The 13,217-nt window shown below is 40.8% G+C and overlaps 2 protein-coding genes across 14 annotated transcripts in view; one reads left to right on the top strand and one right to left on the bottom strand.

The window, feature by feature from the left end:
• Positions 1–238, bottom strand: part of PCED1B (PC-esterase domain containing 1B) — a 151,747-nt gene extending 151,509 nt beyond the window's left edge. For all 13 annotated transcript variants that reach the window (XR_002782323.1, XR_002782325.1, XR_896357.2 and 10 more), the window contains exon 1: positions 113–238. The gene's annotated coding sequence lies outside the window, so the exon portion shown is untranslated. The remainder of the gene's footprint in view (positions 1–112) is intronic.
• On the top strand, positions 7–3,244 carry AMIGO2 (adhesion molecule with Ig like domain 2). The gene is made up of 2 exons (XM_011368198.2): positions 7–377; positions 765–3,244. The coding sequence occupies exon 2, from the start codon at positions 828–830 to the stop codon at positions 2,391–2,393; it is 1,566 nt and encodes a 521-aa protein (XP_011366500.1). The 5' UTR covers positions 7–377; positions 765–827; the 3' UTR covers positions 2,394–3,244.
• Positions 3,245–13,217: the final 9,973 nt, after the last annotated feature.

Below are 13,217 nucleotides of genomic sequence, written 5' to 3'. Positions count from 1 at the left end.
GAGAGGCGGGGCCGGTCCCTCTGGCTGCCCGCGCCTCCGCCCCTCGGACCCGGCTGCCGGAGCGGGGTGCCCAGCGCGCGGGCGCACGACGGCCAGAGCGCCGAGGCTGTACCTGCAGCCCAGCAATGAAGAGAGTCCAGGAGAATCCACTGGAGCTGGCGGAGACGTTTCCTGCGCCTGGGGTTGCTGCTGCCGCCGCGGCTGCTTAAAACTCCCAAAGTTGAGAGCTAGCGAGAGGCTGCCGCCCGCCGGGAGCTAGAGGGAAAGGAACTCGGAAGATGCAAGAGTGACAGCCAGAGACAGAACAGACGCACAAACCTTCGGAAGACACCACCGTCGGCGGCCTATCCCCAGAGCCCTTAAGGCTCCTCAGCTCTGTGAGTTGTGTTCTGGGCTGGTGGCTTGCTAAGTATTTCCGTTTAATTGTTTATAGCATGCATTTGTGTATTTATTTTTTTTATTTTTTATTTTTGTCAATAGGAGGGAATTAAAAAAAAACAAAGCAGGATGCACCTTTAAAAAATATTGAGTTTCTGATATTGAGACGGTTGTATTGATAGACTGTGGCTGTGGATATCTGTAAGCAGGATTAACCCAAGAAAGATTGTATTTAACAGTAAAAAGGCTACGTAGGTTCCAAGGGTGAAATAAAACCTCCATTTCCAAAGTTACTGGAAAGCAAGCAAGGTGTGCCTCTTAAGGGTTAACTGGTGGTAGTTAACTTTGCTTGTTTTACCACTCTTTAAATATTGATTGTTTACCAGGTTCACTGGTGGAAGGCTGAGCTGGTGGCAAAGGCGCCTGGAAGAGACTTAGAGGCGACCATAATGTCTTTGCGTTTACACACACTGCTCACCCTGCCTGGAGTTGTCAGACCCGGCTGCAGGGAACTGCTGTGTTTGTTGGTTATTACAGTGACTGTGAGCCCTGCTGCCTCCGGGGTGTGCCCCACAGCTTGCATCTGTGCCACTGACATCGTGAGCTGCACCAACAAAAACCTGTCCAAGGTGCCTGGGAACCTTTTCAGACTGATTAAGAGACTGGATCTGAGTTACAACAGAATTGGGCTTCTGGATTCTGAGTGGATTCCAGTATCGTTTGGAAAGCTAAACACCCTAATTATTCGTCATAACAACATCACCAGCATTTCCATGGGCAGTTTTTCCACAACTCCAAATTTGAAGTGTCTTGACTTATCATCCAATAAGCTTAAGACCTTGAAAAGTGCAGTGTTCCAAGAGTTGAAGGTTCTGGAAGTGCTCCTACTTTATAACAATCACATTTCCTATCTCGATCCTTCAGCGTTTGGAGGTCTCTCCCAATTGCAAAAACTCTACTTAAGTGGAAACTTTCTCACGCAGTTTCCCATGGATTTGTATGTAGGAAGGTTCAAACTGACAGAACTGATGTTTCTAGACGTTTCTTATAACCGGATCCCCTCCCTGCCAATGCACCATATAAATTTAGTGCCAGGAAAGCAGCTGAGAGGCATCTACCTTCATGGAAACCCATTTGTCTGTGACTGTTCCCTTAACTCGTTGCTGATCTTTTGGTATCGTAGACACTTTAGCTCAGTGATGGATTTTAAGAATGACTATACCTGTCGCCTGTGGTCTGACTCTACGCACTCCCATCAGGTGCTTCTGCTCCAGGATAGCTTTATGAATTGCTCTGACAGTATCATCAATGGCTCCTTTCGTGCACTTGGCTTTATTCATGAGGCTCAAGTCGGGGAAAGGCTGATTGTTCACTGTGACAGCAAGACTGGTCGTTCAAATACTGATTTCATGTGGGTCAGTCCAGATAACAGACTGCTGGAGCCGGACAAAGAAGTGGAAAACTTTCATGTGTTTCGCAATGGAAGCCTGCTTATAGAAAGCCCTCGTTTTGAGGATGCTGGAGTGTATTCCTGTATTGCAATGAATAGGCAACGCCTGTTAAATGAAACTGTGGATGTCACAATAAATGTGAGCAATTTCACTGTAAACAGATCCCATGCCCATGAAGCATTTAACACAGCTTTTACCACTCTTGCCGCCTGTGTGGCCAGCATCGTTTTGGTACTTTTGTACCTGTATCTGACACCGTGTCCCTGCAGGTGTAAAGCCAAGAGACAAAAAAATATGCTAAACCAAAGCAATGCCCATTCATCTATTCTCAATCCCGGCCCAGCTAGTGATGCCCCCGCTGATGAACGGAAGGCAGGTGCAGGTAAAAGAGTGGTGTTTTTGGAACCCCTGAAGGATACCGCAGCAGGGCAGAATGGGAAAGTCAGGCTCTTTCCCAGTGAAACGGTTATAGCTGAGGGCATCTTAAAGTCTACGAGGGTGAAATCTGATTCAGATTCAGTCAATTCAGTGTTTTCAGACACACCCTTTGTGGCGTCCACTTAGTTTTGTGCCTGCATTTTTATTATCTTTACCTTTGTGTGTGGTCTACAAAAGAAACATCAGGACAGAAATGGTTTTTGGTTTTTGAAATACAACCAAATGGTCTCTAAAAGGTTGTTAGGAAACGTAGTATAGCCCTTTGGTTCCTCAATGTGCCAGAGAAAGATGGGGTTGTTCTCCAGAGTTAAAGTTCTAGATAATGATAGCAAGTCTTTAGCACCACTGATCATTTCAAAGCTGGCCTAGAGGTGATTTAACTGACATTGTCTTTTTATTCTGGATTCTTGAAAGAAAAATTAAATTTTGTGTATTGGTGTTCTTTAAAAAGAGAGTTTACTAACTTATTAGGACAAAAGTTATTTTCAAGAAAAGCATCAGTGTCCTATTTCATTTGGAAGAACCAAACAGCAATTATTTATAAAGCCTAAAATAAAGTTAGATCTGGGACTAATTCAGCTAAATTCATCATTTCAGACCAGAGTAAACAGACTTCACTGATAAAATTTACTTAGTAGTGCTGCGTCCCTCATCATGTTAGATAAATAGTGCAATAAAGGTACATTTGTTTGACCATCTTTTCATGCTGTAAATTTCCTATCCTTGAAAAGATCTTATTGAAAGTTTAAAGTCATCATTATTTGTTGCCATAAATATGTGGATGTCAATACCAAAATGTCTTCTTAAAGCTTTGTTCTAGTAGACTAATATTTGTTCATATGCTAGTGTGTATGTAACTCTTAAATTATATGAACTATTAAATTGTGCTTTGAACATATGACATAATGTATGTATTCTATGACTTGATGCTTTGTTTTATTTGGCTATTTAAAAACATAAATCTAAGATGTTATATGTGATCAGATCTTTCTACTTTGTGTAAAGTACTGGCTATAGCAAATATCTCTCCAGAGTTCTTGGAGTTACAGTATAGTTTATTTTTTTTTAAGGGTAAAAAAAGCTCTAAAGTGTTCTACACCAATTTATACCTTCTATATCACATTTTACTCTGATACCATTATGCACTTCAACCAGCTTTAGAAGATACGTAATCTCCAGTTTTGTAACATGTGAGAACCCAGGAGACTTGCTTCTTATACCCACATCTGCTGTGAGGTAATCGAGTACTCACTCTGGAACTAGGTTTTCTTCAGCTATAAAATGAAAGTTTCAGACATGGTGATGTATAAGATTCCTTCCCACACTGGAAGTGATAACTTCCCGGTGGTCTTAGCTCTATCACAGACTTGCACTGGCTCTCTGAAACTGTACTACATACCAGTGGCATATAGAAATGGGATTAGGTTAGACTAACATATCACTGCATAGCCCGAAAGGACATTTTGGATCATGAAGTCCAGCAATTTCCCTTCCTCAGGAACCATTTGAAGCCCAGAGAGGGTTGTGTGTTATGAATAAGTGAGTGGGATAGAAGGAGAGTTCAGGTTCAGGATTCTTCTTGGTGAAGGTAAGAGAGTCAAAGAATGTCATTTTTAATAGGGGGCATAGAGAAAGAGCCAAAGAACGAGTCAAAAGAGTGGTCAGAAAATATCAAAGGAGAATCAGGGTTATGTTGCCCCTAGTGAAAAGAGAAGAGAATTTAAACAACAACAACAAAAAATGGAAGCGGGCAACAGTGGCAAATGCTACAGAGAAGTAGATGAGGAGGGAAGACTGCCTTTGTCTATGGTGGTTTTGGGGGAACGGTGGACACCTGGTAACAGCTGAATAAGTGCCAAGCCGGGCTCCCAGTGGCAGACACTGGTCTGCAGGAGATTATGGAGTGAGCGAGTGGCCAGGATGTGTCTCTTAGAGAATAGAATGCAGAGCCACTGCTCAGTAGCTTTGAAAATTTCTTATTGCATGGTATTAAAAAAATTACTACCTCTGCCTTTTAAACCCAGACCTCTCCCATTATATAAGATCCTTCAGACCCAAATATGTTACAGGCAAACATTTTATTCCAGTTACTGCCATTTATGTAATTAACAAGAATTCTGTGATTTGTATGACCTTTGAAATCATCCCTCCTTCCTCCTCCTTCAGAAGTTTCTGAACTTCCTCTAGGAAGTTTCCTAGAGAAACTCAGACTCAGAGATGCTGTGATTTGTTCAGCTTTATACAGCTGATTTGGACACAAGGAAAAACTTAAACCGCTGATACTCTCCAACAAAAGGAAAGGCTGTGTCCAGGGGCCATGATGACCCTGCCTTGGGGGGTGCAAAGAGTAGGGCCCATATGAAGGCAGACAGAGATGTTGCAGAGTGGATCTCTGAATTGAACCTTTTCTGGGCAGGATCTCGAAAATCCTTCAGTCCTCAAACCCTTGATGCTAGGAAATGCATGTTGCATTTGGCGGGGGAACATGGACAGTGCTAGGAGTGGGGAGTTTATAGAGCCTTATCTTGGCTGGTCCTAATACTCCTTGGGTAAAGGACAGGCTGAACTGAGATCAAAACTAAAATAAAGCAAAAGAAAATTTTAAAAAAATGCTGAATATTGAAAAGAAAGGTGAATTTTGAGCAAAAGTTGAAAGGCGTGGTTATGAAAAAGCATGAAAACTGAATATTATTATGTGAAATTACAGGAACAAAACTAATTTGTGCTTTATAAATTTGTCTCACTCAAAACTTTTATGTAATTTTTCTTCCAAATAATAATCTGGATTTATGTAACTGGATTATTCTTTTAAATTACTTAGTATTTTTTATTTCATAGTTCTAAGAGAGGTGGCTACTCTGGAGAAACCAAGCAAAGATCACAGACGTGAAATTTTCCTAGGCTTAGAGTATTTTTTCACTTTAATTAGAAGATACTAGTTTGTGATAATATACTCTAATTAATCATGAGTTAAATTTTTTAAATATAAGATTGATAATCTGAAAATAGCCTAAAACATTTTCTTATTTATAGTTAACTTCTAAATTAATCCTCATTGGCTGGGAGAGATTTAAATATATTTATTTTTAGCTTTAATTGTTTGATTTTTTTTTGCCCAGAAAAAAAAGTTTTTTGATTTTTATAAAATGTTAATCAGGAGGGATGTAGATGAAACTTACGGGGGTGGAAACGTAAGAGAGACAAGAAGACACACTGTCAGTCCAAATTCTAAAAAGACATCTGATTTGGATCATCCCGCTAAGCGCTGGTAAAACAGGTTACAGACTAACGATCATAGCTTTTCCACTGCCATAACTACTGGTTGGTTATCATCACCTTTCAGTGTGATCTGGTTTACCTAGTGATCTAGCAATCGGTCTAAAACCAGGAAAAGTTAGATAAGCAAGGGTTTTTAGCAGATATCCTCCCTCCTTAACCAGAGATCTACTTCAGACGGTCTTGGGTAAGGCCTGCATATCATATTTAAAAAAAAAAAAATTTCCACGTTATTCTGATTCTGCCTATTTTGATGAAATCCATCCAAAAATGAGACTGTGGCAAATTCTGTGTTTAGACTATGTCACAATACATTATTATTACTTGCTACTGGATTTATTAGTGAAAAGAAGAATCTTGGTGCTCTTAAAAAAAAAAAATTCTAATATGTTGTAAAAACAAATGAGTTTGATTCTCTGACACTAAATGAACTCTAAACTGTTGGCTGTAAGTTATGATTTATGTTTTTCTAAGTTATGAAATACAGAGTTATGGTTTAAAATGACTAAATCTCTGATTATTTTTGGTTGAAAAGCAACTACAACAGCCTTGGAGCTTTCAAATTTGATTAGATCATAATAAAGCGAGGACATTTTCCAAGGATGTTTGAGTGCAGATTTTATTTACTGAGAACCAAATTCCTTTGTTTTTCAATATATGAGAATAATGAGAGTGATAAGATTTTTTTATTTCATGGTTCCCTCATCCTTCTCTGCCAAAAAGCCAGCCCCCAAAGCCATAATTGTTATTTTTTTTACACTATGAAAGTTAGTGCAAAAAGGTGATGACTAGTCGGCCCCTGCAAGTATTATTGCATGGCAATGTATAAAAAGTGGAACTAAAAACTCATACAATAACGTCCTGAATAATTGAGAGGACTGCTTACAGGACCATTGTTGCCTGTGGGTAGATTCCAGGAAGGGCAGTATTTACAGCGAGGAGCAGAATCAGCAGCGTATAGAAAAACAGGCCCTTTTGTAAACTATAAAATTTGATATCTATGGCATTTATCTGGGCTTTAATTTAGTAAGTACCTACTTAGTGTCAAGCACACTGTGAGAGGTGGTGTTTATTTACTATCATTTCTCATCACAGCAGCCCTGAAAGATGGTCTTACCCCTAGTTACAGATAGGAAAAAGAGGCTCAAAAGGGAGAAATAATTTTCTTGAGTGACTCAGCTAATAAGCAGTTGTTAATCTTAATAATCATTTAAAAAAATATCTCTGCACAGTATTCTTAGGGGTGTTCTACCAATAGAATGACTTTGTAAAGCATGAGTCGTAAATAAACTTTCCATAAATGTCAGAGTATGAATAAATGAATGCTCAGCAAATCTGGGAGAAGAAGAAGAGAAGGTCAGGGGATCATAAGTCATTCAAGCATATAAAGGTGGAAATTATTATTTTTTCCACTGTAAAACACAGTGTGTTTTATAATTAGCAGAATTGGAGATCTGAGAAGATTGAGATTTAATAGACCAGGCCTCTTCCAGCATACTGGCTCTTCTTAGTCTGGTTGCCCCTCACACATGAAATTGCTTAATATGCAAAATAAATATCTGCCTTATAATCATGAGCTACATATTCAAGATACATAAATGAATAAATTCAATATTTTTTAAAATTAAAAATGACCTAAATTTATAGGATAAATAATTCTATTGGAGGGGGTCTCTAATAATTTGTTTTACATTTCTAGAAGAGTGGTAGGTGCAATGCAGGCCCCAGGGGGGATTTTCCAACTAATTTTAAAGTTAAATTTCTCAAAATAATTTTAAAATTATTTCACAAGGCAGCCTCACTAGCTTACCTGATTGAATTTCTCTATTTGATAATATGTCAGCAGAGTAGCAAATATCATATTCCCAGGAAATTTCGTAGTGTCTATAGGATCTTAGTGTCATAGAGTCAAGTACCATAGGATCAAGGGTCAAATCCCTGGCAATGAATAGCCAGTGGTAACCAAGAAAAGATTATTGAGCTTCGCTAAGATACTGTGGAAGCCATAAACGTTGTATAATAACCACTCTCTCTCCTTAAAGGAGTTTACAGCATGACTGAGAGATGAAATAAGTAAACCTAAAACAATTCAAGAGTAAAAATTGATTTGTCTACTAGTGACTATCCTGACAAATAGGAAGTGAGACGAAGAAGAAAATTGACAGAGACCTTGCTTTAACCAACGAGGCTAATGGCACAGGCTTGGATACTAGATAGCCATCTCATAGATACCCCGAATGCTGCATTAGCTGGGATCCTTACTTGCAGGAAGCTGTTATCTATAAAGAGGCGGTACAAGCTCGTTAATAGTGCTCTGATAGGAATATCAAGAATGCTATTTATAATGCTACCGCTGATCAATCATTTGTGATCAAATCTAGAGGAGAAAGAGACCTTAAAATTTCACAGTGATCCTCTATCTACACTCACAGCCAGAAAACTCGTCTCCATCACAGTTAGGATGAAGACTTCTGAATGTGTCCTAGCCAGGTCATGAGAAATGAGAACAACAACAATAACAATAACAATAACAATAACAATAACAATATTTTTATATGTAAGCTCTATGCTTTATTTTTTCTCATTCCTATGAGGCAGTTATTATTTTTACATCCGTTTTACAGATGGGAGAACTGGGCCATAGGAATGTTAAGTGATTTGCCCAAAGAATATGTAGTAAAAGAGTCAGGCTTTGAATCCAGTTTTGTCTGGATACATCAAAACCCGGTCTCTTGTTGTCTATCCTATGATACAAAATTATAATACTTTTCCGCTTCATAAGAGGGCTTTGCTCATCATGCCCCTTCATCCTCCTGCCTCCTTTTACCTGGCTGCTGCCTACATTTCCTTCAGTGCCCTGGCTCTGCTTTCAAGATTGTGCTTCATAGCCTTGTCCTGAAGCAATTCTCCCCTGACCCTGGCAGCATTTTTAAATTAAAAATGACCTAAATTATCTCTTACAGGGATGCTTTGGCCTGTAACTAACGCTGGCTTTCTTGTTCCGCCTCTCTTTACATTCTCCATCTTCCTGACCAGCTCCTTAGCTATTAGAGAATATATCTTCTCTCTCTTTATCCAGCACCTAGCACATAGTAGGTACTTGTCTGTTTTACCTTTTCAATTATATTCATTCATTTATTCAACATACTGAGCTTGACCTGGAAGAGGAAGATGATTAAGCTACTCTTAGGCTTTGAAGAGAGGCAGACATAGAGTTTTATCATGAGGCAAATGTGCTAATCTAGAAATGCCCAAAGACAGGGAGGTTAGGGGAAGATTCCTGGAAGAACAAATGCCTGAGCAGAGGCTTCAAGAAGGTCTCTATGTTTAGAGAGGTCTAGTTTTTCCACAGTGGGACACGCAGACATGATGGAAGGTGAGATAGCACATGTACCCTGACTCTGTGGGGATTTAGCTAAAGTGGCTGTGGGAAACAAGGACACCAATGCCTGTGGAGCTGCCTTATAATGATGGGACCCTTTGGTAGCTTGATCACTGTGGACAGGGTCCAGTGTGAACTTCCCTCATTTCACGTTCTGCTCTGCACTGAAAATATAGCTACAACGCAGTCCGAGTTCACAGCTCTTCAGGAGGAACATATTAAAATGGCTCATGCATATAGCATATTTTATAGATTAAAAAGAGTTAGAAATATTAGCTTCTCTCATGTGACAACATGGGTTTAACATGGTAATGATGAAATAATCCTACTTAATTCAGTTATCACTCTATAAACCAAGAAATGTCTTAGAGCTCATGTTTATCCAAGCCCCATTGTAATTAAATCTACACGACTAGCCTAGATATTGATTCGACTAAACCAGTTTTATAAGAGTAATTAGGGAGGAAAGAGAAAGAAAGATGTAATTTTCAAAAGAAAAAAAAATGCATCAGACTTACTTGCAGAATTAAATTACAACAGTTCAGGCTGCTTATTGGGCATTTGTGGGCATTTTTGACACAACCCTGCTTGGTTAAATATTTTTGCACAGCATTCATGCTTGAGCGAATGTTTCTCAAAATCTAGACCTATAGAGCTATTGAAAATTTTTTTTTATCTATTTTTTTTAAAACTATATCCCTTTTTCTAAAGAAAAGCATCTTGCCTAAGGTAGAAACATAATGACAGGTCTGTGATGTGAAAGCCTAAGAAAAGTTGTTTACTTTTTTATTTGTTCTCAATTTTTAATATTCATACTTAATTACAACCTTAGGGAAGCCTTCAGCTCTCAATCTGACCTACTTCAAATCAGTGGAGAACACAGCAAATATCTTCCCTAAGCAACCATTTATAATAACTTCGGCTTTTTCCTAAAACCCAAAGGAAATGTGGTTCTTGATCTTGGGCCAAGTTTGTCAGTACTATTTGTGTTAATAAAACTTATTCATATAAGGATTCAATTGAAAAATCATATCCTTAATTATAACGTAAAATTTGTAATAAAGACCTTAAAGAGAACCTTAGTTAGCTATATAGCATGTAACGATTTGAATGACAAATGTTAAATACATTTTTTTCCTTATTTAATTGATCAATATTAAGTATCTTAGGAATTTGGCAGGGTTTTTGAAAGTGAAATCCTATGCAGCCCCACACAGGGTCTGAGATTTCCCTAAGGAACTGGGCTTGGACATTGTTCTTTAGGGATTTTTCTACTCATAATGACAGGGTGGCTGACTAACTCCCTTGCTATTTGCCACTAGGTATTCTCCAACTCCATTTGTTTTAAGTACCTCATGCTCAAGAGAAATGAGAGAGTCATCTACCAATGACAAACATACCATACATCTCTGGAATTTAGGGGCAGTTGCCAGGAGTCTTGCCAAGCAATGAAGCCTCTTCTCACAGAGTCTAAAGGTTTAGAGGAGATGGAGGTGGAAGAATTTACGGGAAGTTTTTCCTGGCTACATCTTCATCTCCTCTACTTATTTCTGGAAAATACTTGGAACATGTGTGCATTACTTGCTATCAAACCACTGTAAAGATATTCAGCAACAGAAGCTCACCCTCCAGCCCATACTCTCTCTTGAGGGCATTACTGATCCCTGGAAAGTGCCAGGCGCTGAGCACTTGACTATCTATGGGCATTTCCATGCAACAAGTTTATATTTGACCTAGAAATGCCTTCTGGGTTATTGCATAAACATGGTTCTTCCCATGGCCTTTCTCATCTTGGTCAGATGGCAACTCTATCCTTCTAATTGCTCAGGCCCAAAACTTTGGTGTCACATCCCATATCTGATCTGTGGGAAAATTCCCTTGGCTCTACCTTCAAAATACATCCGGTATACAGACAGCGCGGGTGGCATGTGGTCGCGCCGCTGGCAGACCCGCGTGTGGACGCACTTCGAGGACCCCTGCTCGTTGTGGGCCACTAGGGTGAGCGTGCTGTCGGAGCCTCCATCCTTCTCCCCTCCCCACATGCTCCCAGACCCTCAGGAGGTTCCCATCTCAATCCTCAGAATCCCCTGGCCCATCTCAGCCCCTCCTGGTCTCTCTTGGCCTCCCAGTCTATTAGAAGCCTGTAACTCCAATCTTGAGTGTCCTGTACTTCTCTGAAAACATCTTCTTCTTCTGGCCATTCCCAGATCCTCAGAGGACCCCAGATCCCTACAAACCCCACCCTGCTTCTCTAGGCCATCCCAGACCCTTAAAAACTTTCTCCTGGTCTCCTCTGAACGATCTCACCCACACCTTTCCTGGACCCTTTGGAGATCTCCAGAAGACCTTTCCACAACCCTCAGAACCATCTGAGCCCTTCTGAACACCTTCACACTTCTCTTGGCTGACCTTCAGACCTCGATGGCCCCTCACCAGCTCTCAGTCCCTCAGGCTCTCTCAACACCTCCTTGATTCTCCTTTTGTCCCTCTCCCTGCCCCCCCGACCCCTAATTTTGAGTCTCCTAGCTATTTTTGAACGGCCCCGCTCTCACAGCCTCAGAAAACTCCTCCACCCCAACCTCAGAGCCTCCTGGACAGCTCTGAACCTCCAAGCCACTTGCTCTGGCTAGGACAGTTCCCCTCCCCCTCACTGCAACAATGAGTCTCCAGACATTTTTCCTCCTGGGACCCTCCAGACTCCTCTGTGTTCACATCCTTTCTGCATCCTCCATACCAACTCCCATCCTAAGACTCCCCACATAAAGCTCCAGACTTCCCCAAGCCTTTCACACTCCTTCTCAGTGTCTCCAGAAAAGTCCTGAGCCCCTGTTTGTCCTCTTCAGAATCTCCCATATACTCTTCAGAATTGCTTCCTCCTCACCCATAGATTCTCCTAGCTTTGCCCTTCCATCCTTTAATTGTATAGCCTACTCTCTCTCTCCCTAGCCTCCTAGCCCCTTTCCTTCCTCTTCCCTCCCGCCCCCGCCAAAAAAAGAAAAATTCATCCCGTGTCTGACTGCTTCTCACCACTTGCACCCCATCCCCATCCAAGCCACAAGCAGCCCTCACTGGATTACTGCAGTGGCCTCACTGGTCTCCCTGCTGCCACTCTGGCCCTCCTAGGGTCTATTCTTAAAACTGCAGCCACCATGACCCTATTCATAAGCCAGATCCTGTCCTTTATCTGCTCAGAACCATCAGACTCAGTGTCTCTCAACCCCTGACAACTCCCTGGAGGCACATGTGGAGATTTCAAAAACATTCCCAGGCCCCATCCAAAGTTCACCTTCCCTATCCCCCTTTCTGTTTTATTTTTCTCCATCTTCTTTATCACCATCTGATACCCTATATATTTTACTTACTAGGGAAGTTCCATAAGGGCAGGAATGTTTATCAGTTTTGGTGTTTGGTGTTGTATTCTTAGTGCTGAGAATGGAACCTGGCCTAGCAAATAAATATTTATCTAGTGAATGAAACATGCTTGGGAAGGAGCTGGAGGGCTGCCCACTGTAATGAACTCTGGTGTGAGGAAAGGCTACCACAGGCACATACTGTTGATGATATGACTGATTTCTGTGCTGGCTGGAAAATTATTGCTTGGCTACCGCCCATGGGAACATAGGCTATCACCCATGGGAACATAACAGTCTAACAATAAGCTTTCTGCTTCTGTACCCCCTGCTTGCACAACTGAGCTGTGGGTTGACAGTAAAATGAAGAAAAATAGACTTGTGTGTTCAAACAGGATGAAAAATGGGGTTTAGGGCTTAAAAACTCTGTACCTCTACATTTCGGGGCTGCTCAATTTGGGGTCTGTGTACCCTTGGCAGACCCAGCTGGCTGAATAAAGAGTGTGTTTCCTATAACTCACTGGTTTCTGGTGGTCCGTGTGTCTATCGGGGGCTGGCGGCTACAAAATTTCCATGTGGCATATTTTCTGCTCTGTCTCATGGTTTGTGATGCTGTTCTTCACCCCTCAAAAGGACACAGGAATGGTATTGCCATATTTGGCGATGAATAAATTGTGTAAATACATCTAAGTGCCCATTTCTCATATATTTCTCACTTGTTTAAGGCCTCCTGTTTGATTTTTATGAAAAGATATCATGCTGAGTACTCGAGAAGCAGGAAGGAAGCCTGTGTGTCTCCTCTAAGCATCTGCTAACAGAATAATGCCAATTAGCATTATGTCAAGGGCCTGAAAAGAATCAGAATGATCTTAAAAGGTATTAGACAATAGACCTGACACAAATCTAATAAGCTGTCTCCTACCTTTGGACTAGGTTTTTTAG

This window comes from Pteropus vampyrus, unplaced genomic scaffold (genome assembly GCF_000151845.1).
Source record: "Pteropus vampyrus isolate Shadow unplaced genomic scaffold, Pvam_2.0 Scaffold140, whole genome shotgun sequence".
In the NCBI taxonomy this organism is placed as follows: domain Eukaryota; kingdom Metazoa; phylum Chordata; class Mammalia; order Chiroptera; family Pteropodidae; genus Pteropus; species Pteropus vampyrus.
Note: the sequence above shows the minus strand (reverse complement) of the source record. Positions and strands in the feature narration are given on the sequence as shown.

Excerpts from the sequence above, each read along its gene's own strand:
- AMIGO2 (XM_011368198.2), top strand. The coding sequence starts at position 828 with ATGTCTTTGCGTTTACACACACTGCTCACCCTGCCTGGAGTTGTCAGA.